We start from the raw sequence: 25,409 nt of genomic DNA, 5'->3' as shown, positions 1-25,409 counted from the left end.
CTTGATGAAAGGATCTTTCCAGGTCTGAGTATATTCATAATTGGCTACCATAAATGTATACAACATAAATATGCATAAATGTATTTCTGGACTTTTATTTTGAAGCTTGGGCCGTGATCATCTTGTGTCGTAAAATGTTTCAGTGTCGCAAAAGTTTGGCAATAAACATACCTTCGAAAAGCTCGTTTAAATGCCGTGGGATTTGTTATATATATTTTCAGAGTTTAATTCTGTCTTAAATAGCCAATACTACCCACTAATATACACTGAATTATTATTTACCGTGTGTAGAGCGGCGATAGCTCGGCGATGGAGAGACGCCACGGGGCTGTTTTCTTTTTAGCTCACTCAGCCAGATGTTACGAACCTGCACCTAAATGAACAAACTACTGATGAAAGGCCGTTTGTAAACTCAGTAACTTGACTAAACTTTGTCTTTTTTAAGAATATTTGATGCCGTTTGTCATAACTTTGTGGGGAGTTGCAATATTGGCTAGGAATAAGTTAGCTTTCTTAAAATACTAAAATGCTCAAAGTTATGAAACTAGCCCGTGCATCCAGCTAACAGGGTCATTTTGTCCGAGGAGAATGGATACTGACGATGATGTGCCCCTCATCCTGACCTGGGACGAGGCCAACAGCGGGCTGCTCAGTGAGGACATGGAGAGGTCGGACGAGAGTAAGTGGCACCGCCATCATCAAAAACAAGAGCTCATTTAACCAACCAAGCATGTTTGGGATGAGAATGCAGTATTCAAATTAAATCATTAAATGCAACATACATGCACACACAATTCAATCAATCAAAGTTTATTCATGGAGTAGGTAGTTCACAACATCACCACAGAATAGACCAAATTAAAGATACAGGAGCATCTAAAAGTACCCACTCAAATACTCAAATATAATTTATTTAGAAAACAATACATAAAACCTAAAAGAGAGATACTTTATTGATCCCAGGGAAATTCAAGTTGTCCATGGATACGGGAAAAACAAACACACAATCCAACAGTGCCTTACTTGTGTCCTTTGAACTGCACATGCTGCACTTCTTGTTGGTTAAAATCCCATAATATGATGTTAAAAACTGAGCTCAAATAACAGAAAGTAAAACAAAACTGCTCAGTGGGGCCAAGTAGCCACAAAAGCAGTCCACTCCATTGCCAGGGGAATGTATCCATTATTGTTATTATATTAATAATTTAATTCTAGTTTAAAAGTATTATGCTCTAAATGGCAGAATGGCTTAAAAAATATGTTAAAGCTGAATGCCAAACAGTTTCTCATAATACGAATTAAAATGGCAAAAGCTTCAGTGGGGACGTTATCTGACTGGTTGTTACTATCCTGTTGTCTCATAGTCTCACTAAACCCGTAGAAGGTGGAGATGAACTGGTAGGCTATTACAGTTCAGTAATTATAATTATAAACCTAATTAAATATTGAAGATTACAAAAATATGTTGCTTATTGCACATCAAGTCACTTGTTGATATGTCTGTGATCCACACATATACAGTGATCCTGCTCCCTTTGAATTCCTCCTACAAAGTGACCCATGTGAGAAAATGCAGCCTCAGCAGCCCCTCCTGGTGAACAGGGGCAGATTGTAGCCTATGTTGTACCAATGTCTGTCTGATGTGTCAAAGTCCGGGTCTGTGGGAGCTCTCTGACTCTAGGGGAGGAAGAGAAGAGAGCTTTTTCCTCAGGATATTTGGGAGTGCTAGTTGGAGGAGGAAATATTGCACTGTTCTGGTTGATTACTCTCTGCTCTGGGACAAGTGGAGAATTTGGACTGAATTTAGTGGGAACGGGTGTGAAAGACAATGATCAAGGTTGCGGGGAGATTTTAAACCTGGTTGCTTGATGCCAGAAGGATATTTTTCTGTGAACTAAAGGTTGTGTACATTTCACTGAGCCTGAATTGACTGTTATTGACCGGGAGCTCTATACATGTTATTGTTCTCCTCACACAAATGGATGGTTTGAACGGCACACAGCAGACACTGGATGGGCTTCATTTGGGACAACAACCAGGGCACTGCTGCATGGGGACTTTATTTTCACTTTTTGACTCTCTTTACAAAAGCTTTGGATGGAAATAGTTTGTGATCAAATCTACTGGGTCATATGGAGTTGGATACACATTCTAGCTGAAGCAACTGGATCAGAAGCAAAATCATGTGATGACTAGAACATGGGAAGAGCATAAAAATAGACAAGCAAAAATGGAAAACAAGCCTAACTAAGCATAGAATGTTGATTTCTTTGTGTCTTTATGGTGCAGTAGCTTGTTGTATGTTTGTACTTTACTGGGTTCAGTGATCAGCACTGAGAGGGTGCTGTCATCTTTACTTTTTGAATGAGTTGTACATATATAATTAGTTGTTTTTGGTCTCCTTTTAAAAGTATCTTTCTGGACATTGGACTGAACTCAAAAAGGTTGAATTTTATATATTTGAAGTTCTGTTTTTCTGAATCGGTGTCAATGCTGGATTATGACCAATGATGCACAAATCGCAGAAAAGAATCATTCATTGAAAATTTTTCAAAATGGAGCGCTTGTACGGCCAGACTGGAACAGCTAGCTTTTATGAAGACATGAACCATAATGAGGGCCCTATAGTGATCTCCTCTTATGCTTTGCTAGAATTAGACAGCTCTGGTAGGAGTGGTCCCTTCTATGTATATGATGTGTTTATAAAAGTCTGTTTTTATTAAAAAGTTGTAAATGTTGATTTCCAGATGGAGGGGGACGAGGCAACTATGATGTCATGAACAATGATGTTATATCAACCCCTGGGCCCCAAAATCACAGAGTCCAAAATGTCACTTTACGGCAAAGCTGGGAAATGAACTACCAAGAAGCAGCCATCTATCTGCAGGTACAGTGTGTCAAGGAGATTTTCAGTCAAAGAGGTCAAATGGATACAACCTAAATATAGTTCATAAATGGAAATATTCACATGATGTTTTATGATGTGAATGGCACTAGCTAATCTAATGACGTGTCATTGTGTCATCATAAACCTTTCAAATGTGTAATAAAACTAGGGCAACAAATGGGCAAAGCATTGGCCTTCCCTTCCCTCTCATAAAAAATATTTTTTATGCATGGTTTAGGTTCCAGGCAGGATATCAGTTCAACTATTTGTGTTTATATGAAAGAAATAGCTGTTTTTAATTAGTATTGTAAGTTACTGTGTATTGGCAGATAAAATATCAGAACTAGAAAAACTGGATTAATCTCTAATCATGATTTAAGCTTTTGCATCATAGTAGAAGCAAACAGCTTATTATTGAATTCTTGATTTTTAGGAAGGGGAGAACAATGATAAGTTTTTCACCCACCCTCGAAACCCCAAGGCACTGTCTGCATATCTGTTCGCACACAACCACCTGTTCTACATGATGGAGTTGGTCACAGGCCTCCTTCTCATGACCCTGTCTCTTTGTGAGGCTCCGGCCGTGCCCTCACTACGGTTGGATGTTTATGTTCGTACATACTAAGTACCCTATCCCTTCTATCTTCTATCATATATTTTCCTTTAGTTTTTATTTTCACCATGTCTCTGTCCAGGTGCATGCCACTCTGGAGCTGCTGGCTTTAGTTATGGTTGCATTTGAACTGTGCATGAAATTACGCTGGTTGGGTTTCCACACCTTTATCAGGCACAAGAGGACCATGGTCAAGGTACTACTATTTTCGGTGTTACTACATAATAAAAAAAATATATATATAAAACTAAGTCTATATTTTTTTCAACAGGTTAACTTTTGACAGTACATAAACAATGGTTTTGTCATTAAAATTATGCCCAGATGAATTGTGATTATGCTTGTCATAATAGGACTCTCCTTAGTTGGTGTATAGACATTCCATAGTCTTGACTGTGTGTATCTGTTGTGTAGACGTCTGTGCTGCTGCTACAGTTTGTGGAGGCCATTGTGGTTCTGATCCGGCAGACCTCACACATGAGGGTGACCCGAGCCCTAAGACCGATTTTTCTGGTGGACTGCCGATACTGTGGTGCTGTACGCAGGTATGAAATACATACATACATAATACATGACCAAACAAGGTGTTGCAAGGTGCAAGGAGGTGTGGACTGTGATAGTTAATAGCTTTTTATTAACCATATTACATACATATTTGATGTACTGGTTTGATTGAAACTGACAACATTTCTTTTGTACAATCAGAAATCTGCGGCAGATTTTCCAGTCTCTTCCACCTTTTATTGACATCCTTCTCTTGTTACTATTCTTCATGGTTATATTTGCTATATTGGGTAAGATTTTTTTTCTGAACGTGAAAATCAAAGTCTGCATGTGTGAAAACTCATTTATGGTTGCTATCAGGTTTCTGTCTCTTCTCTACTAACACTGCTGACCCGGTATGTAGTTTTAACTTGTCTTTATCATGTGTGTTATGTTGGTATTATGTGGTGCTCTCACTTCCTGCATTTCTCACCACAGTACTTCAACACTTTGGAGAACAGTCTTGTCAGTCTGTTTGTTCTGCTGACCACAGCAAAGTAAGTGCAGGGGCACTTTCAGTCCTCTTCAGTTATCCCTTGACATATTGCATGCTATCATTGCTTCCTGCTTTTCCCCTACATTATACATGTAATTGTAGGTTTTATTGCTTTTTCAGTAACTGTATAACTTCTTGCAGTTTTCCAGATGTGATGATGCCAGCATATTCCAAAAATCGCTGGTCCTGTGTCTTTTTTATTGTCTATCTTTCCATTGAGCTGTACTTTGTCATGAACCTAGTGGGTATCACATAATTTAGTAATATAATTGTATTATAAAATTATTTCAGGTATATGTATATTGATAACTGTCTGATAATTGTCTTTTGTAGCTTTTGGCAGTGGTATTTGATACATTTAATGATGTTGAGAAAATGAAATTCAAATCTCTGTTGCTCCACAAACGCTCAGCTATTGACCATGCATTTCAGCTGTTAGTTAGTCGACAGGTATTGTTTATTTTTTATTTTATTATTGTTATTATCTATCTACATTTGTCCCAAATAGGCAATTCTTAGGATTTTAATCATCCTAATCTGTTGTGATGTCTTTCATTTCAGAGGCCATCGGGAGTGTCTTTAAAACAGTTTGATGGGCTGATGCGTTTCTACAGACCACGGATGTCTGCTCGAGACCGCTTCCTTACATATAAAGCTTTGAATACCTCAGGGGCTCCTATGCTCAGGTGACAACTAAATGCAGAACTCTGTCCCCCAACATATTGTATCTTAACAGGTCTCTTTTTCCAGTTTGCAGGACTTCTATAAGTTTTATGAAGTGACTGGTCTCAAATGGAAGGTAAAAACAATCATAATGCTTTGCACACCAGGCTGTTAAGCTAATCTAAATCCTAAATGTTTTTATTGTTTAGGCACGACGCAGTGGAGAATATTGGTTTGACGATCTTCCGCACACAACTTTTCTAATTTTTAAAGGTTCTTCTATATCCTTGTGCCCATAATATATTTGTGTTTTTGGTTAATATTCTAAATTTCATAATTTATTTTTTGACAGGTATCAATCTGCTTGTAAAGTCAAAGGCCTTTCAGTATGTTATGTGTAAGTAAGATGCTGCACAATGGTTTTTATATAATGGAAATTCCTCTTTGTTAACAAAGTTGTTAATTTTCTCTTTGCAATTTCAGATGTAGTAGTGGCCATCAACGGAGTGTGGATTCTAGTAGAAACATACACACTGAACAGTAAGTTTAGTAACTTCTATAACGTCATCCATGTTGTGGCCCAAAGAAATTAAATTTAAGCTTCCATTTCATGTTCTAGGTGGATTTTCTTGGTCCAGATTTGTTCCTTGGAGTTACATTGTCTTTCTCACAAGTTAGTCCCCTCTTATTACATAATGATGACACTGAAATTGATGTAAATTACATAACCATGTGCTTCCTCTTTCAGTCTATGGTGTAGAGGTGTTGTTGAAAGTAGCTGGTTTGGGCCCAATGGCTTATTTCAGCTCTGGGTGGAATTTGTGAGTGTTAGCATTCCTATTTTTCCAAATGAACATTATTCTTCAGAACTAAACACTACTATACTTACTTCATGTTTAACTCATTTCACAGGTTTGACTTTTCAGTAACAGTTTTTGCCTTCCTGGGCCTTATTGCTCTTGCCTTTGACATGGAGCCCTTTTACTTCATTGTAATACTTAGGCCATTTCAGTTACTTCGGTGGGTTTAAGTTTGATATTTTTCAATATGCAGTTCTAGTTCTGTTTTTATATTTTACTGTGTCTTTTATAGGTTGTTTAAAATAAAGCAAAGGTATCGTAATGTACTGGACACCATGTTTGAGCTTTTTCCAAGGATGGCAAGCCTGGGTCTCACTTTAATCATATTCTATTATTCCTTTGCCATTGTGGGGATGGAGTTTTTTGCCGGTGTGGTGTATCCTAATTGCTGCAAGTATGATTTTTCCCAATGACATTTGCTTATCATAAATGAACTGTTAACCCAAAATCTTAAATACTTTCAGCGGTAGCACTGTGGCAGACTCTTACAGGAAAATGAATGTCACTGTTGGAAACAAAACAGTGTTAGAAGAAGGTTATTATTATCTGAATAATTTCAACAATATTCTCAGCAGCTTTGGTAAGTAAGTAAATAAATAAATAATTATTAAATGTGTATTTAATTTACTAATGTCAGCTAATATGTATGTCATGTATTTTCTCAGTAACTCTGTTTGAACTCACTGTGGTTAACAACTGGTATATTACTATGGTAAGTTCACTTGATTTAATCTGTATTTGACTATTTCTCAATTTGTCATTGTTTTTTGTTATTTCTCATAGGAAGGAATAACCTTCAAGACAAGTCACTGGAGTCGTCTCTATTTCATGACTTTTTACATAGTAACGATGGTGAGGCAGATAAAAAAAAAACTAACCTTTGGTCTCATTAAACATTTCTAGACTTATAGTTGGTCTTTCTACAGGTAGTCATGACGATTATAGTGGCTTTCATTTTGGATGCATTTGTGTTTCGTATGAACTACAGCCGCAAGAATCGCGATTCACTGGAAAACCCTGAAGGTGGGACTCTGGCTGACTGAACTTATGTCGCCTTTAATATTAACATTTTATTAACATTGAGATATTGTGATATGACATGTGAGACATGTGATATTTCTATTGTTCCCCATTTTTAGATGAAAATGGCATTGTATTTGAAGTGGAAGTAAGTCGTGATGAAGCCTTGGTTACTCTGGATTTGTACAAACAAATATGTCCTGGACACTCCTCTCTGAGCTCTCTTCAGGGCGTCATTCAAGCCATGGATAGAAATGGGGTAAAAGAAATACCTTAATTGTGTTTTTATACATGTATTGAATTCATTTCAATCACTGTTTCCCTTATTCCTGGTATATAGTACACCTCTTTAGTTTATCTCGGCCGCAGATCCAGAACAAAGAGTGACCTTAGTATGAAAATGTATGAAGAAGAGATGCAGGTGAGGCAGACATAAAACATTGTAATCCACTGTCCTGTGCAAACTGTGTTTGTACTTGTTTGTTTTGTTTTCAGGAGTGGTATGCAGATTATTCAAGAGAAATTTTGCCACAACTTGGCCAAAGCAGGGAGCAGGAACTGGATTGTCCGGTCTCCAATATGTCTCCTTCCCCAGAGCCTCGTCTCAATTCGCAGACTGGACTGCATAGCATTAACTAAGTTCACTTGTTATAACCACTCCTGTCTTTGAACTAGTAACACTCCATATACTGAGCTTAGTGCCTCAGTAAATGGTACTGGACCTGTTGGACTGAGCAAAATCATGAATTTGCCTGTTGCTGGACAATGTGCACATCTGTAAATAGTAAATGGTTTGTCCTTTTCTAAGAGACTGTATTCACTAAAGGACTACATAATTTCTGTGCCTATGCTGGGAGCGTAATGTAAGTCTTGTACTATTCCCAAATCTTAAGTTTAACCGCTATTGGACCAGTATTCATAATAGCACACTCAAAACCAGCAGAAACATTCAAAGCTTTTAACTAATGTGTGTCTAAAAATGTTTGCTAATATTATTTTAAACTTTATGTATTTGAATAACATTTTAATAAACCACTGTAGTTGTACTTGTAAAAATATTGTACAAATTACTTATGTTCAGACAAATGTTCAACAAAATAATTTAATGATGGCTACAAATTTCATTCATTGTTTTATATTATAAGAGTCTCTTTATTCATTTAATTTAGTTAGACTGAGTTTACATTTTCCCTGTATAGTTACAGACTGGCTCTCAGGTTTTTACAAATGGTGTTTAAAAAAAAAAAAAAAAAAAATCAAGCCTTCACTCACTTAGTTACTGTTCATTGAACTGGCCTCAGTGTTTAAACTTAATTATGTGAAACTCTGTAAGAAGTGCAACAGTAAGAAACAGTACATAAAAGATCAACAAAAACACTCCATAAGCCTTCCCTACATGGAAGTTCTTCATTGGCACAAAGATGAATGAGAAAACCAGAGACAACCCCAAGGATGCTGCAAGGACCCACGGCAGATCTCCCTCTGGTTCAATCTTTAAGAGAAAAAAAGTAATCATGATATGCTTTTTGGATATTTAGTATTAAACTGTAACATGTAGATTATTACTTATGTTCACTGTACACTACAATATTTATCTAAAACAACTTAATATAAACAACTGCATTGACTTCCTGATCATAATGAGAACTAAAAAGCCCCACCTCTTCACAGTGGCATTTCAGCAAGCAGCAGTTAGTTAACAGTGCTGAAAAATTGCAATATGACATTTTGAAAGCTACATGTTTGACTGAGAGTGAGAATTTTTTGAAAAGTGGATACAACGAAGTGGATGGAGATGGGGGGTAAGTGAAAACACATTTTCTGAGCACTCACTGTCAGACAATAGAAGATTACGGTACTCTTAATTAATGGAAATACAACTCGATATGTTTATGGTGAGGGAATTCTATTCTATTATAACATTGTGAAAGTGGATTTTACATAATATGTCCCCTTTATCAGTAAGTACACAAATGTAGAGATCCTGGACAAATAATAATGAGACTTTGATTACCTGCACTTCAGCATGTGTTTGAAACGTCTGTACCAAACATCCTAGCCCCACCCCAAATACCATGTCTGCGCACCCCAGTCAAGAAGAAAACATACTAATTTTACATTGAATATCTTAAAAACATTTATAACAAGGATACTGAAAATGATCCCACCAAAGCACGCAGATATAGCCATCCGTGGGTAACCCTGTTTGGCAAGGGTGATGTCAGAAAAACAATCTGCAAAAAGAAAATACATATATATATACATATACATACATGTATGTATGCATATATATATATATATACATACATACATGTATGTATGTATGTATGCATATATACATATACATGTATGTATGTATGTATGTATGTATGTATATGTATATGTGTATATATATATATATATATATATATATATATATATATATATATATATATATATATATACATATATGCATGTATGTATGTATATGTATATATATGTATGTGTGTATATATATACACACACACACACACACACAATTTGATGTCATACTCCATAAGGGGGATATTGACCTGTTATCAAATTAATTTTGTTAACTCTTATAATCACCTCCAATGCTGTTACCCCAGGCCAGCAGAGTCAGTCCAAGGACAGTATTACTGAGACTCAGAACTACACCCAGCATATGCAGAAGACTGACCACTTCTGAGGCAGCAGCACTGATCACCAAAGCACTGGTCACAAATCCTAAAATTGCAAAAACCTGGTGGATGAGAAAGGGTATATTCCACCATTACATTTGAAAGGAAGTGAAGAAATTGTGTGTTTTTGTATCACTTACAGGATGGTATGAGGGAGGGTGGTCATTGGTCGTAGTGCAAAAGACAATCGCAGACAAGAAAAACCCAGGAGTAAAAACAGGAGCCAAAGAGGGAACTGCCCTTGTATCATGAAGCCTCCATCTGGGAAGTACAGGTTTAAAGGGGCACTATGGAACTTTATACAGTAAAGGTCCACAGGCTTCTTTTCTCATGGACATGTTATTGCTTTGACAGGAATGTTTTACAATATGGCATTAAATGTATCCATCTGGCATTTGTTGTGTTACAGGTGTTTTTATTCAAAAATACATTGAAAAATAGACATTTTTACAGTGAATGGGCTTGCCTCTTCACAGATCTTGTAACTGAGCCTGGTGGTCTCACCTGCATATCTCCATGGAACATTCTTGGCTAAACAATAACATCTCAATGTAGACATTACAAGGAAATGGCTGACCCTCCACCAGAATTATCTGACTGAGAAACAGCACAGATTTTAGCAGGATCAACATCTGAAGCACCAATCTCTTATTTATCTCAAGTAATAGTTATACCCTGTCTTGAATGTTATGAGAATTTTTGAGAGGAGAGATTTTCAGCATTTAAAGAGACACGTGACTCAAATTAGCGTTTGTGGTTGAGCTATTCTTTAGTTCCAAATTCTTCTGTATTTAAACAGAATGTTGAAGGGACTGGCTGGTCAGGCAAGAAAAGTAGTGCACCTACTGTTTTACTGTGGGTGCAATTTGACTTACATGCTCCAGACTGGAAAGCAAAGACACATGTGATTGGAGCAATGATTAGGTGAAGGCAGTTCAGTGGGCGCTTCCAGTTTTTGTCTTCTTTATCTGGATCAACAACAGGTATACAGAGCAGCAGCAGAAACTCCAGAGGTATCTGGGTTAACAAAATAAATAAAATTTTTAACAAGATTTTGTAAATTATATAGTTTTAATTTGATATAAAATCACCTTCAATACTTTAAATATTTTCCATTTAGTGGATTTTCTCCTCCACTTACTGCTCTCAATGGGATTTAGAGACCAAAGTAAGATATGACTTGTTGACTCTGAATATGGCAAAAGTGGTCTATATTCTGTCTCTGAAAAAATGACACACAAAATTGTAATGCGTGTTGGTGTGTGTAAAGTAGACCTGCAAAGTGAACTTTCCTACCATATTCATGTGAGATAAACCTGGAATTTAAAGATGGAATCTCCTCATCATCAGAAGTGTCAGATGACTGATACTCTAATGAAATATAAATATAATTTTACAAAAAACAAATAAATAGCGGATTGCTATTAGATTCTAACCTGGTACTTGTGGAGTTGTTTGAACTGCTGAATTCAATGAATGTTTCTGTCGATTGTAGATGATGGTACTAATAATTACTGTCAGTACATACGCAACATAGAGACTGAGATAGCCTACAAAAATATGAGGAAACCCTATAAGCATTAAATCATTCAGAAATTCAAAGTAAACTGTATAATTGAAAAGACAATAATGAGTATACCCAGTGTCTCTCCCAGTGAAATGGTCCCTCTATACAGAATAACAAATGTCCAATATACTGCAGACATATAAAAGATCAAATCACGAAGAAAGGGACGCGACGCCAAAGCAAAGGGCTTGACCAGTGCCACACTGCCTGCAACAATAGTAGTAACAAAAATGCCAGCTCCTGCAGAGAATTTTAAAAAAGTAATAATAATCATGTTAAAAGAATAGAGACAGGTTTAACATTATTATTTACTGTGGCGTTACTGAATATTACACTCACCAAATAAGGCTCCCACAGCCAGTCCAGCTGTGTGTGGATGAGAGATCGCTGCCATCGCACTAAAGATGTCTGGAGCCCCATTACCAAGAGCCAAAAACGTCACACCCTAAAATTACTGTTAAGGGCATTTACTGCATTTAAAGCGGTTCAGTGAAATTAAAATGAGTCTTAATAGAAGATAATAAAAAGGATACAGCTACAGTGTGAGTGAGGTGCAGACTGGTGGAGATGGCAGACAGATTGGGACAGAAGCTGAAAACAAAATTATTCACTTGTAAGGTATTTATCAAAATAAGTTCCCATTTTCAGTTCAACTACAGTAAAACTGTTATAGAAGTCCATCTCAAGGGAAACAATACCCTTCACACATGACCTGAACATGTGACTATAAAAGCCAGTTTGTAGGATACAGTGCACTGAAAGTAAAAGCATAAAGCTGAGACTAATGAGGGGAATGTGTTTATGCTACTAGTAATATCCAAATCAATGTCAGTGGGTCTCTGAAACACAATATTGCCAAAAAACACAATACATACATGACAAAAACATAAATTAAACTCACAACTTAGATGCAGTGAGTCCAAGAATAATAAATAGAAATAGCAGCCATATCATCTGTTGAATAAAAAAAAAAGTTTAGTTTACAATAGGAATCTGTGCTGTTTGTATACAAATTCAGTAGACGTGAAGAAGAAGATGTGTACAAATGACATAAATTGTTCCCATCTGGTACACAGGTTCCTCAAATTGTAGCTGCCTTCCCTGACCCCAGTGCTTTCACATACTGGGTCAGATAATAATCAGAAACACTGTACTTACACAGAGGATGACAGTGAGAGGGGTGAGGTTGGGGGGAAGCAGACAAAAGACCACATGGATGTAGTTGATGAAGCTGTCCTCTGAATCACAATCTGAGGTGTTCTTCACAAAGGTACAGCGCTCTGTAGCATTCAGGCTCATCACTTTATCACACTAAACCAGAGGAAAAAACAAACACATTTCAACTCATGGTACATTTAAAAAAAACCTGTAATACTAAAAGACTACTAATCTAGATAACTAATACAAAAATAATACAAGTGTTTGCAATTAGTAATAGTAGATTTTATCTTAATGGACTTCCTGGTTAAATAAAAATTGTGGACCACTTCTGCATTTCATCTGTAACCCACTGTTGAATGTGATACAAAGTGACATAAATTTTAAAAAAAATGACATACATATCCAGACTGTTTTGAATGCTTCAACCAGTCCTCCTATCCTATCCCATAAATAATCTGTGTTGCAATCAGATTCTGTGTAAAGGGGTGGATTTCTTGGGAACAGACACTGCAGGGTGCACCAATGTACAACAAACATCTAGACAGTAATGAAATGGTTAAACACTGTAAACAGCTGCCATGTTTAACCAACCTCGTCCGTAGTTTGCGACGCCATGGTCTTGTTTTGGTTTAAGTTATATCGAAAATGTCCTTCCTGGAATCATGGAAATCTTCAGCATGGTAAAATGATACAAAAAGATACAAAACTGTATTCGCTTATCCCGGACCGGCTCTCATTCTGGCGTTAACCCATATGTTGGCGCTTTACTGATCTACATAAATGCATTCAAAATAGATTCATTGCTTATCATGCCGAGCTAACCTGGAAGATATCCAGTGTGCTCACTTTCAGCTGCTTATTTCACTGTCCACATCATGTACCTTCAACGTTAAACTCCGCCTACTGACGGTGTTGCATTCAATGGCCAACCTAAAACTGGGCATTTACATTACTCATGAAACAACAAACAGTACATACATCGTTTGGTATTAGTTACTTATCACAAGATAAATGTACATTTTAATACCACATGAAATACATAAACAGTAATAATAAAAAAGTTTACATTTTGTAACATTCAAAATTGTTTATTATACATTCTGAACCTTGTGTTTACTGTAACAATTTACAGTCTCTTTATTGCAAGACACAGAGGAGAGACACTTTTGCCTCCTCATTTCCCAAAACCGCCCTGACACAGATCTGCCAATCCTACCTGACCAGTCCGTCTGTTAAATTGCACTGAGACCTTAGATTGAGACACAAAGGCGACTGAGAAGCGCAGTGTAAATGTGGCTGAAAAATTGCAACAGTTTGCTGCAGCAAAACTTGAATTTCCCTCAAAATCAATAAAGCATCTCTCCCCCTGTCTTTCTGCACAGATGAAATAAACTCTATACGTCGTACTATATAAATACAATAAAGGCTTTTTTGTGTTTTTTGAAATGCTTAATTATTTCAGTGTTGTGTTTGCTGGTACACTAATGCTGCATTATCATGTGGAGAGCCAGGGTTGTACCAGCCTCTTTCCTGGTTAGTTTCCACAGGACACAAATCCTGCTCACACCACCTGGAAAAAAGAAAAACAAAACAAAACAAAAAAAGCCAGATTATTAATTTATTTCCACTTAAACACTGCAGCCTTTACCTTAAAGCCGCATATGAATCAGATGGAGATGCACCTTTCCAAGATGCATGATCAGTAAGAAGGGCCCCTATTAAATAATCACATTGTGGGTATTTAAAGAAAGTGTATTTCAATTTTGGATTATTTTGTGGTGATGCTTTACCTGCATAGATACGAGCCAAACTATACGCTAGATCTCTCGCTGCCATTTCAAGATAGCGGGGCTCCTTGGTGGCAGCGTCCTGCACCAATAACTCCAGTTTAGAGAGTGCACACTGTATTGCTTTTACTGCTGGAGTCAATACAGAAACCCCAGATGCATTTTTAAGAAGGGACTAGGACAAGAGTAAATAAGGTCAGATGTTTGTGCTCATTCATGCTTACACATGTTTCATTTAAACCAGTTTGGCAAGTTACCCATTACCTTGGTGTGGCTAAAATATGCATGAAAAACCATGCCTGAGCTTCTTGCCACACAGCGGAGAATATCCAATGACAGGACATTTGTTGTGCCTTCCCAAATGCTCAACACCTACAAGGTCAGATTATATTTTCAAAATGCTCAATATATCTAGAATACAGCTGTTTGCTTTATAGTTTACTAATAGAGACCTGTGCATCTCGAAGAAGTCCTGGCAACCCAGTATCTTCAATGTAGCCCTGTCCACCAAAGCTTTCCAACCCCTCTGACACCACAGCCACAGCCTATAACAGAAGAAAGTTGAGTATGCTAGATGCTGGATAGTGGAGAGAATGATATTTCAGATGTCTGAAGCTTACCTGCTTACCTGTGTACAATTTGACAACAGGTGTAAGAAGACGTAGGAGATGTGAGTCAAGTTCAGTTGCAATTCCTGTTTCCTCCAGGCCCAAAAGACGACAGACATCCATTACCAAGAGAAAGGCCCCACGAGTTTCAACCTAAAACAAAGACTTTTTCAATCCAGGGAAAATTAAGCCCAATAGTTTTGTCCATGTTACCTCCATCCTGGCAAGAGTCTGCATGTGTAGTGGGTGGTCTTTAAGAAGCTTCCCAAAAGCTTTGCGGCGGGTTGCATAGTCACAGGCCAGCTGCACTACCCTGCCAACATTATAAATTAATAACAGTGAAATTATATATTATTTTTATGTAGTTTAACAGACTTGCAATGGACAAACATTATATAACACATCTTGCCTTCGCATTGCTCCTGCTGCAGATAAACTGTTGTGAATCCTGGTTATTGTAAGCATATTTGCAATGGAAGCCACACCCCGTCCTTCTGTAGAAATCTAAAATAAAGTTGTTTAGCATTTTTGGTAAAAACATGTGTTCCATGATTGGAGGTACTCTTTATGAACCATATGAGCGGGCAGTCCGTCCAGCAGTAACTCTGCTGTTGGCATCTGTCTGGTACCAAGCTTGTCCTTCAGTTTCTGTACTTCTATGCCTTTTAACTGACCATTCTCATCACGACCCACTTCAGCATAAAACAAGGACAGTCCTCGACTACCCTGCATGTGGGAGAAAATACAGTAGCATGGTGATTATGCACTGACTGTACTGGGCAGTGGTTTGTACAAATTACTCAAGCAACCCAACATACATAATAAAGGAAAAAAAGTAAATTGTATTAAATTATTATTATTACATAATTTATTGAACCGCTACAGTATATATAGCTGCATGTCTATTTGTGTTTACACTCTATCTGTTTACACATGAAAAGAATTTTGTACCGGTATTATAGCTCCTGTGGAGTCCTGTACTCTGGCCAGTGTGAGGGTCATGTCAGCGTCTGTGGCAGAGGTGAACCACTTATAACCAAAAAGCTTGAATGAACCATCAGTTTGAGGAACAGCCACTGTTTCCGTTCCATTCGCTGTGGGGATGTAGAAAAGGTTACATACAAAACAAACCTGTGAAGTTATACTGACATGTATTTTACCATAACAACACAAGCATGACTAACCGACATCAGATCCTCCTTGTCGCTCAGTCATCCACTGCCCAGATGTCCAAAAATATTCAGGTTTACGAGTGGTCAATCGATTAAAGGCTTCCTTCACTGGCCAAGAGGTACCTAAGGACTTGTGCACAGAAACAATGGCTGTAATTTACCTCTAAGTAGATAGTAAGGCAAAATTGAAGAATCTTTTAACTTGATTTACTGACATACCTCAATAACCTTAGCTGCTCCATCAGTCATGGCCAAAGGACAGGTGTAGAGGCCAGAGGAGGGTGAGAAGAGGAATAACTTGCTCATTTGACAAACACGACTAAAACACAAGCGATTAGGGTTACATTTGTGTCTTGGGGCCAGCTTGAAGATATAATTAAGTGTAGTAAAGATTTTTAACCTCCACTCCCCATAATGTCGCTCATAGCCAATGGAAACAAGTCCTTCTCTAGCTGATAAGTCTTTCATTCGTTTCCAGGCAGCACTAGTGTGGATGAGGTCCACTCTGCGCCCCCAAGAGTCATACTGAACCAGTTGTGGAGGAGAAACTTCGCATTCTCTCCCCCAGCCATCGACTTCATTGGCTACACGCTCTCCAAATGCACATAAATCTGACACAACTGCCTGTAATGACACACAAGTCTATTAGCTTGTAAAAAATATGTAAAAATAAATAAATAAATAAATAAATAAATAATCAATCGACAACTCAAAGATGCAACATCTCACCTCATGTGGTATATACCTCTTCAGATAGCCCTTGAGCAGAGCATCCTCAAGGAATGGATTCTTTAGTACTGGTCTTTCTTGAAAGAAGCACCCAATTTTGGCTTTGGAGAATGATAGACTGTCTACTGCCGCCTCATTCACTGGTTTGGTGAATGTTTGGGCGACACTGCCTGATCTGGCAGGTTTGGGTGACTGAAAGGGGAGCCCACGGGGAACCTTTTGCCTTGCCGTACCCTCAGCCCCACGGCAGAGAACTGTACAAAACCGCATAACGCAAAGACCTGCAAAAGTTTAAGTATTTTCAGCTATATTTTACTACTGGCCTATTTAAGGTATCTTTATTACATGTTAGTATGTGGGTTAAAGTTCATAGTTATTCACACAAAGCCTGCTGACTATTTACCCAAATCCTATACGGGAAGAAAGCATAAACCCGGAAAACCCGGCACGTCCCTGCAGTCAGCACTCAAACGTAAAAGAAAAAATTTTTTTTTTTAACCTTTTATGGAAGTCTTCACCTAAAGATACGCGATATCTATTCGTAACATTAAAATAAAACCATGTAAGTACTGTAGCCGTGTTTACATCCGGAACGGCACTCTTTCAGAATAAAAGTACGATATTGATATAAAGCATACAAGGTTTTACAACATGTTTGATCGTAATAATAATGAAGATGCCGTTATAGAAACTGTTTTATTGTTACAAGTTTGTCTTCCAAAAATACAGAATTTGTCTGTTCCAGTACATTGGCAGCGAGCATGCAACAATTTTCAAAACAACTGGGTCACACGTTTGTTGCCTTCATGAACCACAGGAATAATTTGCAAAACATTTTCTGCACAAATATTTTTAGTTAAAACAGGAAACTAAAGGAATATAGATACTGATAAAACCCAGTAAATAATTGTTGGGGGTGTGGCATTACACCCACTTGTAAAAGTATTGCCTGGGCTTCCAGGACGGAGCAAGGTCTTGGTCAACACAGTTGTGTTTTAGTGTACAAAAATACAAGTTTGCCTCAGGTTTGCCTAGACCGACAAAGTCCTTCCTCTAGTTATGAATTAAACAGCATGCCCAAGTTAGTTAAAGACTGACTGAAGACAACGTAAAATACTTTTTTGGACAAAACGTAAAATGATTAGGGAAATTACAGCACTTTAAAATGAACACAATATTAACATATATTTTAACAAAATATATATGTAAATAATGTTAAAATGACTACAGAAAGCCACAGAACAACAAAATATGTTTAAAACAAGACTGTCTAAAATTCAACAGCACTGACAAAAAAGTATGATCTGAATACTGAAGCAGCACAGACATTGTCCTCTGAGAGGTGCAACAGCACACAGCCAAATAGAAGTTACTTTATACTGCATCAGAGGAGTTCTTTAATCACCCTTGGTAAGAAGATCTTCAATGTATGCATCAAGCTCATCATCTGTATTAATGTCTATATCCTGAAAGAAAAAAACAACAACATTTGACTGCCGGAGTGATTAATGACAAGGAAAAATAATTTTAAGCTGGTTATAATGGGACTAAATACATATTCATACTAGCATTCACTCCACATTTCTGCTTTAGTCACTACACTCAATTAAAAAATAAAAGTCTTACCTCTTGTACTTTTTGTAGCAGTGCTACAATATTTGTTCTCAGCTTCTGCAGTTTTTCATCTGCTTCTTTCAATTTGTTTTCTGTACTGTTGCACTTCTCTTCCACAGCTTTGGCCTTGGCATCAGCTCGGCTCTGATAAGAGTTACACAGAGACTGGAGACCAGATTCATACTGCTGAAAATACTCTTTCTGAAATGCACAACAAGGAGAATTGTGTAGATTAAATAGAATAAGTACATATAAAATAAATCTATTGAACTTCACAAGCTGGACAGAAAGGAGAGGTAGTAACAATCTATATCAATTTGTCTCACCAAAGGAAAAGAAACCAGCTCTTCAGCCGTCATGCTGTTAACTTCATCTTTGGGAATCCGGAAAACAGGAGGAAAAAAGTAGTGGAGCATTGTCCTGAAAATAACAAGTTAAAATATGAAAATTATTTAAAATGACAAGTATTTGCAAGTATTTCATTAACAAATTATTCATATGGTAATATATTGTAGAATACCATAAGCGATTAATTCACAATCAGTTGTCTTGATTTATACATTATATAACTATATGCATGGCATTGAGAGCCAGGTTTAAGAACCAAAATCCTGATATACAAATGTTAGAATGATGAATCTAGTACAAAAAGCACACCTGAGCATGTTAACCAAGCTCCCTGTGACTTCTCGACTAGTTCCTGGTTGTGTAGTGTCCGGCTCCATTGGAGATGGACCCTTCTCAGTCTCCTGCTGCGTGTCGGGGGTTTGAGAGTTGGGAGATGGGGGTTTCATCAAACGAACATCATCACTCCCCTTAAACACCCTATGCAAAAAACACAAGGAAGATAAATATAAACATGTTGAACATTTTAGAGTGTTTAAAGCATTTCTTACCATCGGTCTTTTGGTGTGGATGTGGGTACATAGTCAAACTTAACCTTCCAGCGAACAGTTTGTTTATTTGCTTCAACAGCAATAACTTTACCAGTGTACCATTCTTTATTGACACGCACTTCCACTAACAGACCCTTATCTGTACGAAAAATAGGCAACAACTTTTAGGCTCTTTTAGGTGCCATTTACTCTTGTTATTAAGTAATAGTTTTTCTAACCTTTCTGAGCGTTTTTGGTATCATCTTCAGGTTCTTCTTGGACTTTTTGTGGTCCCTGGAAAAAGTTAAAATGTAGTCATTGTTGCATCAGTAAGATAATTTTCACAATTCTACTTGTTAGGGCAATGTAAAAGAACATTCACTCCAAGACCAGTACGCTCTGGCCGATCTGAACTCAGCAGTCGCATTCTGATACACAGTAAATGGCCGATCCAAGCGTGCTTGAAACAGGTGGTCTTGGAGTGTGAAAGTGCTTGGAATTGTATAATAAGTACTCATATAACATTTGTATGAAGGTCGGTGCAGAGCTACTGTTTGATATGTTCATCTGATGAGGCAATTTGGATCAACTTAAGATCAGTGAGACACAATTCCTCTTGCCTCTGTCTGTGCAGAGGAGCCTGGGTCTCTGTGTTTTGACCAAAAAGGTTTTTCTCAGCTGTCAGTGTGTATAGTCCTCACGGTGTTGTTAGCCATAGGTGAAAGAAAAGACCGTGTGTACAGCACGAGGGAAACACGTGTGTATAGTCAAGGGGCTCTGTCCACTTGAAATGTGTGCTCATGGAAATACGTTTGACGATTAGCTGATGCCTCATGTGAACAAGCCCAAACCAGCAGGTCCACAGAGCACATTAACAAGTGTGAAAACAACCTAAGACAAGCATTAATACCCTCCACAATGTGCACAATCGTGGCAATCTAAAAAATGCATGCTTTATCAAGATGTAGTTATTAATTCCTATTTCTACCAAAAGGTCACCAACTGGAGAAAAAAAAAAAAAAGACTCCCAACAGAAGACTAAAAAGAGTGGTTATTGAAAGTGAGCAAGCAGAAGTCAATCAAGTCATCTTGATTTTAAATGGCAGAGTGCGGCAAGTAGGGCTACCTTAGCTCTAGCACCATGCTCAGGTGTGGAAACAGTTTTAGGGGAGGATGCTGCTGCAGTCTGTGCCTGTCTGGTTGGAGTAGAAAACCCCTTCTTCGCAGAATGGATGAGTTTGTTAACCTGCGGGGTCAATAGCAAAATAATCGAATTCTCATCTTCTGTCAATGGCTTAGTCGTTTATGACCATATTTAAATATTTAATTAAGTCTACTTAGTTTACTATAGATCATTAGTTCACAAAACCACAACTAAAAGAAAGTTAATTCACCACATGTTGGGGCCCAAAAGCTTTTAGTAATAAAAACACATCAAACAACATCCAACAAACCTCATCCAACTTTCCTCGCTTAGGTGCCGGACTTTTCTCAACTACTTTGCCACGGGTAGCAGCTGCAGCCATCTTTGATTTCTTAGTTTGTGGTTCTTCATCACTCTCCTCTTCACTGTCATCCTCCTCTTCCTCTTCCTCTTCCTCCTCCGCTTCCTCTTCCTCACTGTCGTCCTCTATTATCCTCTTGCGTTGCCCAGAAGCTGCAGCTGGCAGTGGTTTGGCTGGGGTCTGTATTAAGATAAACCACATGACCACATGACCAGACAATATCACAAACATTGACAATTACTCAGACTCACTTTTGAGGTTCGACTTGGTGGTGTTGCTTTAGTGACCGCTTTCAGTGAAGGCTTTGCTGTGGGTGTAGCTGGTTTAGCTGCAGTTCTTGACTTTGGTGGCTCTGGTTTAGCAGGAGGTGGAGCGGGGCTTCGAGTGGGCCGCTGAGAAGCAGCACGGGACGGGGGAACACTGGGGGCATTTTTAAGGTGAGCAGGCAAAGGCGGCGAACGGGGGCGAGCAACAGATCTCCCTGATGACCTAGTTGGCTGGATCATAAAAGTTCAAAGAGTTGAAATTCATTTAAATGTCAAGTTAAATTCAATTAATTTTCAGTTAGTTTCAGGCTCACCTCTAGTGGCAGTTTTCTAATATCAGCCGCTGATTTTATAGTGCTTGTTTTCTGAAAAAAGAAAAATGTATATTATTACATTTATTGTGCACAGGAACAAAGAACTACATACCTGCAGGGCATCTAGTTTCTCCTGTTGCTGTTTAATTTTTTCAGCAAGTTCTTTCTGTTTGTTCTCAGCAGTGGGTTTGTCTTTTTTCAAGACCCCACAAGGCAAATTCTGTTTTTGTTCAGAAGCATCGCATCTGTAAAACATCATCAAAACACTTGCAATTTAGAATGACTTTAAATTCAATTAATAACTCAATCTACAAAGGGTTGATTGATTGAGCAAGTGTGCTTAATATTTAGGTAGTCTCTGTTAATATTATTTCTGAAAAGTGTATTTAACCAAACCTGTCTTGGGTGCTGTCTGGGTTCATAAGACACACCCAGCTGTCTGGGTAGCGTTTGTCTACTGCATCCATTTCAAAAGGTAGCGTCCTCCACTTCAAACATTTATCTAAAAATAGATACAAATACAAATGATAAAGAATAATATATTTAAAGTTAGATCAAGCAGTTAAATTACTAACCACACTGAATGGTAACTGGTATCTCCATTGCACGACGTCTCTTATATCTCATCTCTGAAGAAGGAGGTGCAGACCAGCTGGCCGACAGATAGCCAAACTCATCCCAGAACTTCACAATGCCTTTTTGAGCTGTCGTTGAAATACAACAGAATTAGCCATGTTGCAAACAACACTAACAAACTGTCATCCCTGTAAAACTGGGGATTAATGCACTTTATTCCCGTCTCTTGTGCTTTGGCTCCCAGATAGTGTCAACTTTGCAGTCACATCTGATGTAGTGTGTCTCATTCAGAGCAGCATTTCATTTTTGAGCAGTATATATCTGCAATTCTCAAATATGCAACTGGTTCTGAGAACTGATAAAAGGATAACTGCGTGTAGAGGGAAAGCTCACCAATGTTTGAGTCTTTCCAGTACTGAGCCAGATGTTCTCCCATAGACTTTAAAAGGTGGCGATACTCTTTTGCATCTGCAAAGTCTTGTTTGTTGTGAGTGGGTTCGAGAACTAAATATGGAACATCAACAACTCCAACAACACCCCCACATGCCCTGAAACACACAAGTGAATGAGCATACTCTCCTGCAATCTGATCTTTAGACAACTACAACGTACTTACATTCCTCCCTCAAGTTGAGGTCCAGTCTTTTCATACATTTTAATGAGACGAGAGCAATTGTAAATAAACATTCCATCTAGTTCCCTCTGGTCAATGTTCACACCAAATATAAAATTCAGTTCTTTAGGTTCCTTTAATGCCCTGACAACATAAACAGTTGCAGAATGGAAACACTAAGCAGTATATATATTTTTATATATCATAAACGTTTATGATTTTATGCTATAAAACCCATACTTCTGCTTGGCTTCGAGGATTCTTTGTTTCATTTCTGCGTCTCGTCGGAGCATCATGGCTGCATCCTGAACCTTCCTCAGAATTGCCTAAAAACAAATTGATGGGTATTTTGTAAATAACCTTTATTGACAATCATTCTAAATAATTTATTGTGTAGCATACTCGTGAATCTTTTGACAAATCATCCCCATGCTTAGCCTCTAAAGCAATGCGCTTGCTCTCGGCTTCTCTTGCTTTTTCTTCAGCTATAAAAAAAATGCAAATCAGAACTCTTACTTACATATTGTTTTCCTTTAGTTTTAGTTTAGCACTTACCAATTTTGGCAAGATGATCTGCCTTCTTGACTTCTTGTTCAGCACGAGTTTTAAACCGAGTGGATGAATATTTGTAAAGTCTAATTGGGAAAAGAGGTTGATTTAGTTAACCTGAATTACATCAGACTGATATGTAACACACATGTATTCATGTGGAATGGCTCTCTATGAAAGCAATCGGGGAGAGGAGGAATGTCTGGATATTTAAAAATGATTAGTCACAACAGCAGAGAAATCAAACTTTTGTAAAATCCAGAAAAGCACTTCAAGCAACATCTTTCGAGTCCACAAATGCACAAATCACTTCCCTCTGCAAGTTTTTCAAAAACAAAATGGTCCGTATTTACACTGCAGTTCACATCACCATATTTGTTTTGGTTCATCTGGACACTTCCTGCCGCAACAGCATTAGCCAAATGTATTCTCTGGAGTTTTTGAATGCACAAATATCGCGAGAATTCATCCTGCTAGGCAGGTTAATAGGCTTTAGCATTTATGTAAAATCATTACCTTGGTTTATACAGGCAGCAGGAGAGTCTTTTTGTCCTGACTTTATGCCCTTGGATAAATATTCTCATGCGTGGGTCAATATATAAAACTGCAGCATATGCCCTGAATGACCTGCGCTCTGGCTTCCTGTTGGAAAATAAAGAGGGGATTGTCACCACCTATGCATCAGCATGATACAGCAGACACATTGTTTTCCATAGCTGAAATGTGGTGAGTTGAATAATAGACTTACACTCCTTCAGCTGGTGTTCCGGCCATAAGTATATCCTGATGATCGGTCTCAAAGTCCAGCTCTGGTTCCCTGCTGTCCATCAGCTTCAGATTGTAGATAATCACAAGAGTACCTTTAAATTAAAAAAGTATGTACAAAAATGTAATAAACTTAATCACAGAAAATCACACAAAATGGACACAGTCACAAAATGTAGGTATACCGCTGCTACTTTCTATTTTGTTGAACTGCTCCATGAGTTGCAGTTCATTTTTAAATGGAGAGTATTTGAAGATCAGCTCTGTCTCTATTGCATACTTCTCTGGATCAGAGGTCTGAGGTTCTTTTGTCTTCAAATCCCATGAAGGAAGAGGCACAATAACCTAAAAAGAAAACTGATACTTTTTAGTCCAGCAAAAATATACCCCAATCAGTATATATCTGACTCAACAAGTACCAACCTCATCCAGCCCTTCCTCTTCGTGAAATGTCCGTGATAAGAATAAACATGTAAGAGTGGTGCCTTTTTTTGTAAACAAGATGAAGTCTTTCCCAATACGCATTGAACCTCTGTTGGTAAACACAATACACAAATTTAAGAGCAATTTATCAGTATAACAGGAAAAAAACACATCATTAACTTACGATTTCAGTCCATTTCCATACTGACCAATCTGGCTAGATTCTGTTGAGCGTTTGTTTGACTTTCCAAACTGAATCACATGCGTTGCCTCACCTAGGAGAAACTTACTCAATATAAATTTAAATAAAAAAATCAACTACAATGCTTACAGACAAAAACTCACTTGGATCCATTCCAATGCCATCATCAAGAAAACATAACATGTAGCCACCCCGTAGCTCTGGCCTTTTTTCTGAAAATGAATAGTAAAATGGCAGTGGATATGTCCATCTTTTGTGTTATTAAAATATTGTGAGATATGGCATACCTGTGTAGATATCAATTCGTGTAGCACTGGCATCCCTGAAAATATATACATGTTTATTTTGTGTTTGGCTTGACTTCATTCATCAAAAAGCAACAGGTTTACCTAGAATTATCCACAAGCTCAGCCAGTGCTCCAAATAGGAACTCATGGGTTGTTCTAAAGACAAATTATTTTTCTCAGTATGTATGATTTGTTACCACATTTACAGGGATGCACATCTCATGAATATTGGTAAACTGGCACTTACGAATTTGTGTGAAGATACTCAAAGGTAAGCTGAGCTCTACTCAGAGAGCTATAGCTTGAGTATGCCATGGTCAATCAATGATGTTATTACTTGGCCTATAAACACAAGACAGGTTTGGTCATGAATCATGTCCCAGTTCCTCTTGATGTCTGGTCATTTCGGAACACCTCCTCCAGGTGAGTGTCACCACGTGGGAGGCCTGTTTGTCTGAATTAAACAGCCTGAGACAGAGTGTCATAGCACACAGTGCAACGAGCTAGCGTTAAATGCTACACAATGACTCGTCTCGAGCCACGATCATAGCCCACCCATTACAATTGTTTACTTACAAACAGACATCGGTTAAGTTTCAGCGAAGACTAAGCGCAATGACACCACTACAGACA

At 37.9% G+C, this 25,409-nt stretch overlaps 4 protein-coding genes across 8 annotated transcripts; 1 reads left to right on the top strand and 3 right to left on the bottom strand.

Moving 5' to 3' along the window:
• Positions 1 to 142: 142 nt before the first annotated feature.
• tpcn1 (two pore segment channel 1) lies at positions 143 to 8,201 on the top strand. Of its 2 annotated transcripts, XM_020920905.2 has the most exons (26): positions 143 to 679; positions 2,748 to 2,887; positions 3,321 to 3,497; positions 3,583 to 3,696; positions 3,915 to 4,045; positions 4,206 to 4,294; positions 4,365 to 4,399; positions 4,482 to 4,540; positions 4,681 to 4,780; positions 4,873 to 4,989; positions 5,101 to 5,225; positions 5,290 to 5,338; positions 5,412 to 5,475; positions 5,555 to 5,599; positions 5,686 to 5,742; positions 5,822 to 5,875; positions 5,951 to 6,023; positions 6,115 to 6,222; positions 6,295 to 6,456; positions 6,527 to 6,642; positions 6,728 to 6,774; positions 6,846 to 6,914; positions 6,989 to 7,085; positions 7,202 to 7,341; positions 7,423 to 7,503; positions 7,578 to 8,201. In XM_020920905.2, exons 1-26 carry the CDS (start codon positions 589 to 591, stop codon positions 7,719 to 7,721), a joined length of 2,484 nt encoding a protein of 827 aa, XP_020776564.1. In that variant the 5' UTR covers positions 143 to 588; the 3' UTR covers positions 7,722 to 8,201. The 2 variants fall into 2 exon arrangements, with proteins under 2 accessions (XP_020776564.1, XP_055017422.1); XM_055161447.1 differs by lacking the exon at positions 3,321 to 3,497.
• slc8b1 (solute carrier family 8 member B1) lies at positions 8,171 to 13,422 on the bottom strand. Its single transcript, XM_020920889.2, is given in 17 exon segments — positions 8,171 to 8,574; positions 9,097 to 9,161; positions 9,236 to 9,316; positions 9,672 to 9,825; positions 9,904 to 9,965; positions 9,968 to 10,024; positions 10,639 to 10,780; positions 10,855 to 10,985; positions 11,060 to 11,134; positions 11,200 to 11,313; positions 11,403 to 11,570; positions 11,670 to 11,775; positions 11,864 to 11,921; positions 12,232 to 12,284; positions 12,489 to 12,641; positions 13,083 to 13,145; positions 13,219 to 13,422. Coding segments are annotated over 16 exon segments (1,638 nt in total). The 5' UTR covers positions 13,107 to 13,145; positions 13,219 to 13,422; the 3' UTR covers positions 8,171 to 8,379.
• A 136-nt stretch (positions 13,423 to 13,558) lies between these two features.
• On the bottom strand, positions 13,559 to 17,370 carry LOC110156733 (acyl-CoA dehydrogenase family member 11-like). Of its 3 annotated transcripts, none has more exons than XM_020920947.2 (15): positions 17,191 to 17,370; positions 16,788 to 17,068; positions 16,459 to 16,682; positions 16,278 to 16,377; positions 16,071 to 16,188; positions 15,838 to 15,980; positions 15,460 to 15,612; positions 15,296 to 15,390; positions 15,100 to 15,199; positions 14,899 to 15,039; positions 14,731 to 14,823; positions 14,543 to 14,650; positions 14,282 to 14,453; positions 14,140 to 14,206; positions 13,559 to 14,061 (listed from the first exon to the last, which is right to left on the bottom strand). In XM_020920947.2, the coding sequence occupies exons 2-15, from the start codon at positions 17,055 to 17,057 to the stop codon at positions 13,950 to 13,952; spliced, it is 1,896 nt and encodes a 631-aa protein (XP_020776606.1). In that variant the 5' UTR covers positions 17,058 to 17,068; positions 17,191 to 17,370; the 3' UTR covers positions 13,559 to 13,949. The 3 variants fall into 3 exon arrangements, with proteins under 3 accessions (XP_020776606.1, XP_020776607.1, XP_055017423.1); XM_020920948.2 differs by having other exon boundaries at positions 17,287 to 17,370; XM_055161448.1 differs by having other exon boundaries at positions 14,174 to 14,206; positions 16,788 to 17,370.
• A 99-nt stretch (positions 17,371 to 17,469) lies between these two features.
• On the bottom strand, positions 17,470 to 25,177 carry morc2 (MORC family CW-type zinc finger 2). 2 transcript variants are annotated; one of them, XM_055161795.1, is made up of 27 exons: positions 25,024 to 25,177; positions 24,879 to 24,932; positions 24,777 to 24,811; positions 24,633 to 24,701; positions 24,472 to 24,562; positions 24,288 to 24,396; positions 24,050 to 24,209; positions 23,848 to 23,959; positions 23,616 to 23,741; positions 23,106 to 23,185; positions 22,953 to 23,035; positions 22,791 to 22,876; positions 22,554 to 22,694; positions 22,331 to 22,485; positions 21,937 to 22,065; positions 21,758 to 21,863; positions 21,474 to 21,606; positions 21,362 to 21,412; positions 21,033 to 21,278; positions 20,731 to 20,961; positions 20,403 to 20,522; positions 19,516 to 19,570; positions 19,298 to 19,436; positions 19,059 to 19,226; positions 18,728 to 18,821; positions 18,414 to 18,602; positions 17,470 to 18,253 (listed from the first exon to the last, which is right to left on the bottom strand). In XM_055161795.1, the coding sequence occupies exons 1-27, from the start codon at positions 25,089 to 25,091 to the stop codon at positions 18,185 to 18,187; spliced, it is 3,099 nt and encodes a 1,032-aa protein (XP_055017770.1). In that variant the 5' UTR covers positions 25,092 to 25,177; the 3' UTR covers positions 17,470 to 18,184. The 2 variants fall into 2 exon arrangements, with proteins under 2 accessions (XP_055017770.1, XP_055017771.1); XM_055161796.1 differs by lacking the exon at positions 20,403 to 20,522.
• Between the last annotated feature and the right edge of the window lie 232 nt (positions 25,178 to 25,409).

This window comes from Boleophthalmus pectinirostris, unplaced genomic scaffold (assembly GCF_026225935.1).
Source record: "Boleophthalmus pectinirostris isolate CB_2022bp ecotype Guang Dong unplaced genomic scaffold, ASM2622593v1 HiC_scaffold_4, whole genome shotgun sequence".
In the NCBI taxonomy this organism is placed as follows: Eukaryota; Metazoa; Chordata; class Actinopteri; order Gobiiformes; family Gobiidae; genus Boleophthalmus; species Boleophthalmus pectinirostris.
The sequence above is the reverse complement of the archived record's forward strand: the minus strand, read 5'-3'. Positions and strand labels throughout refer to the sequence as shown.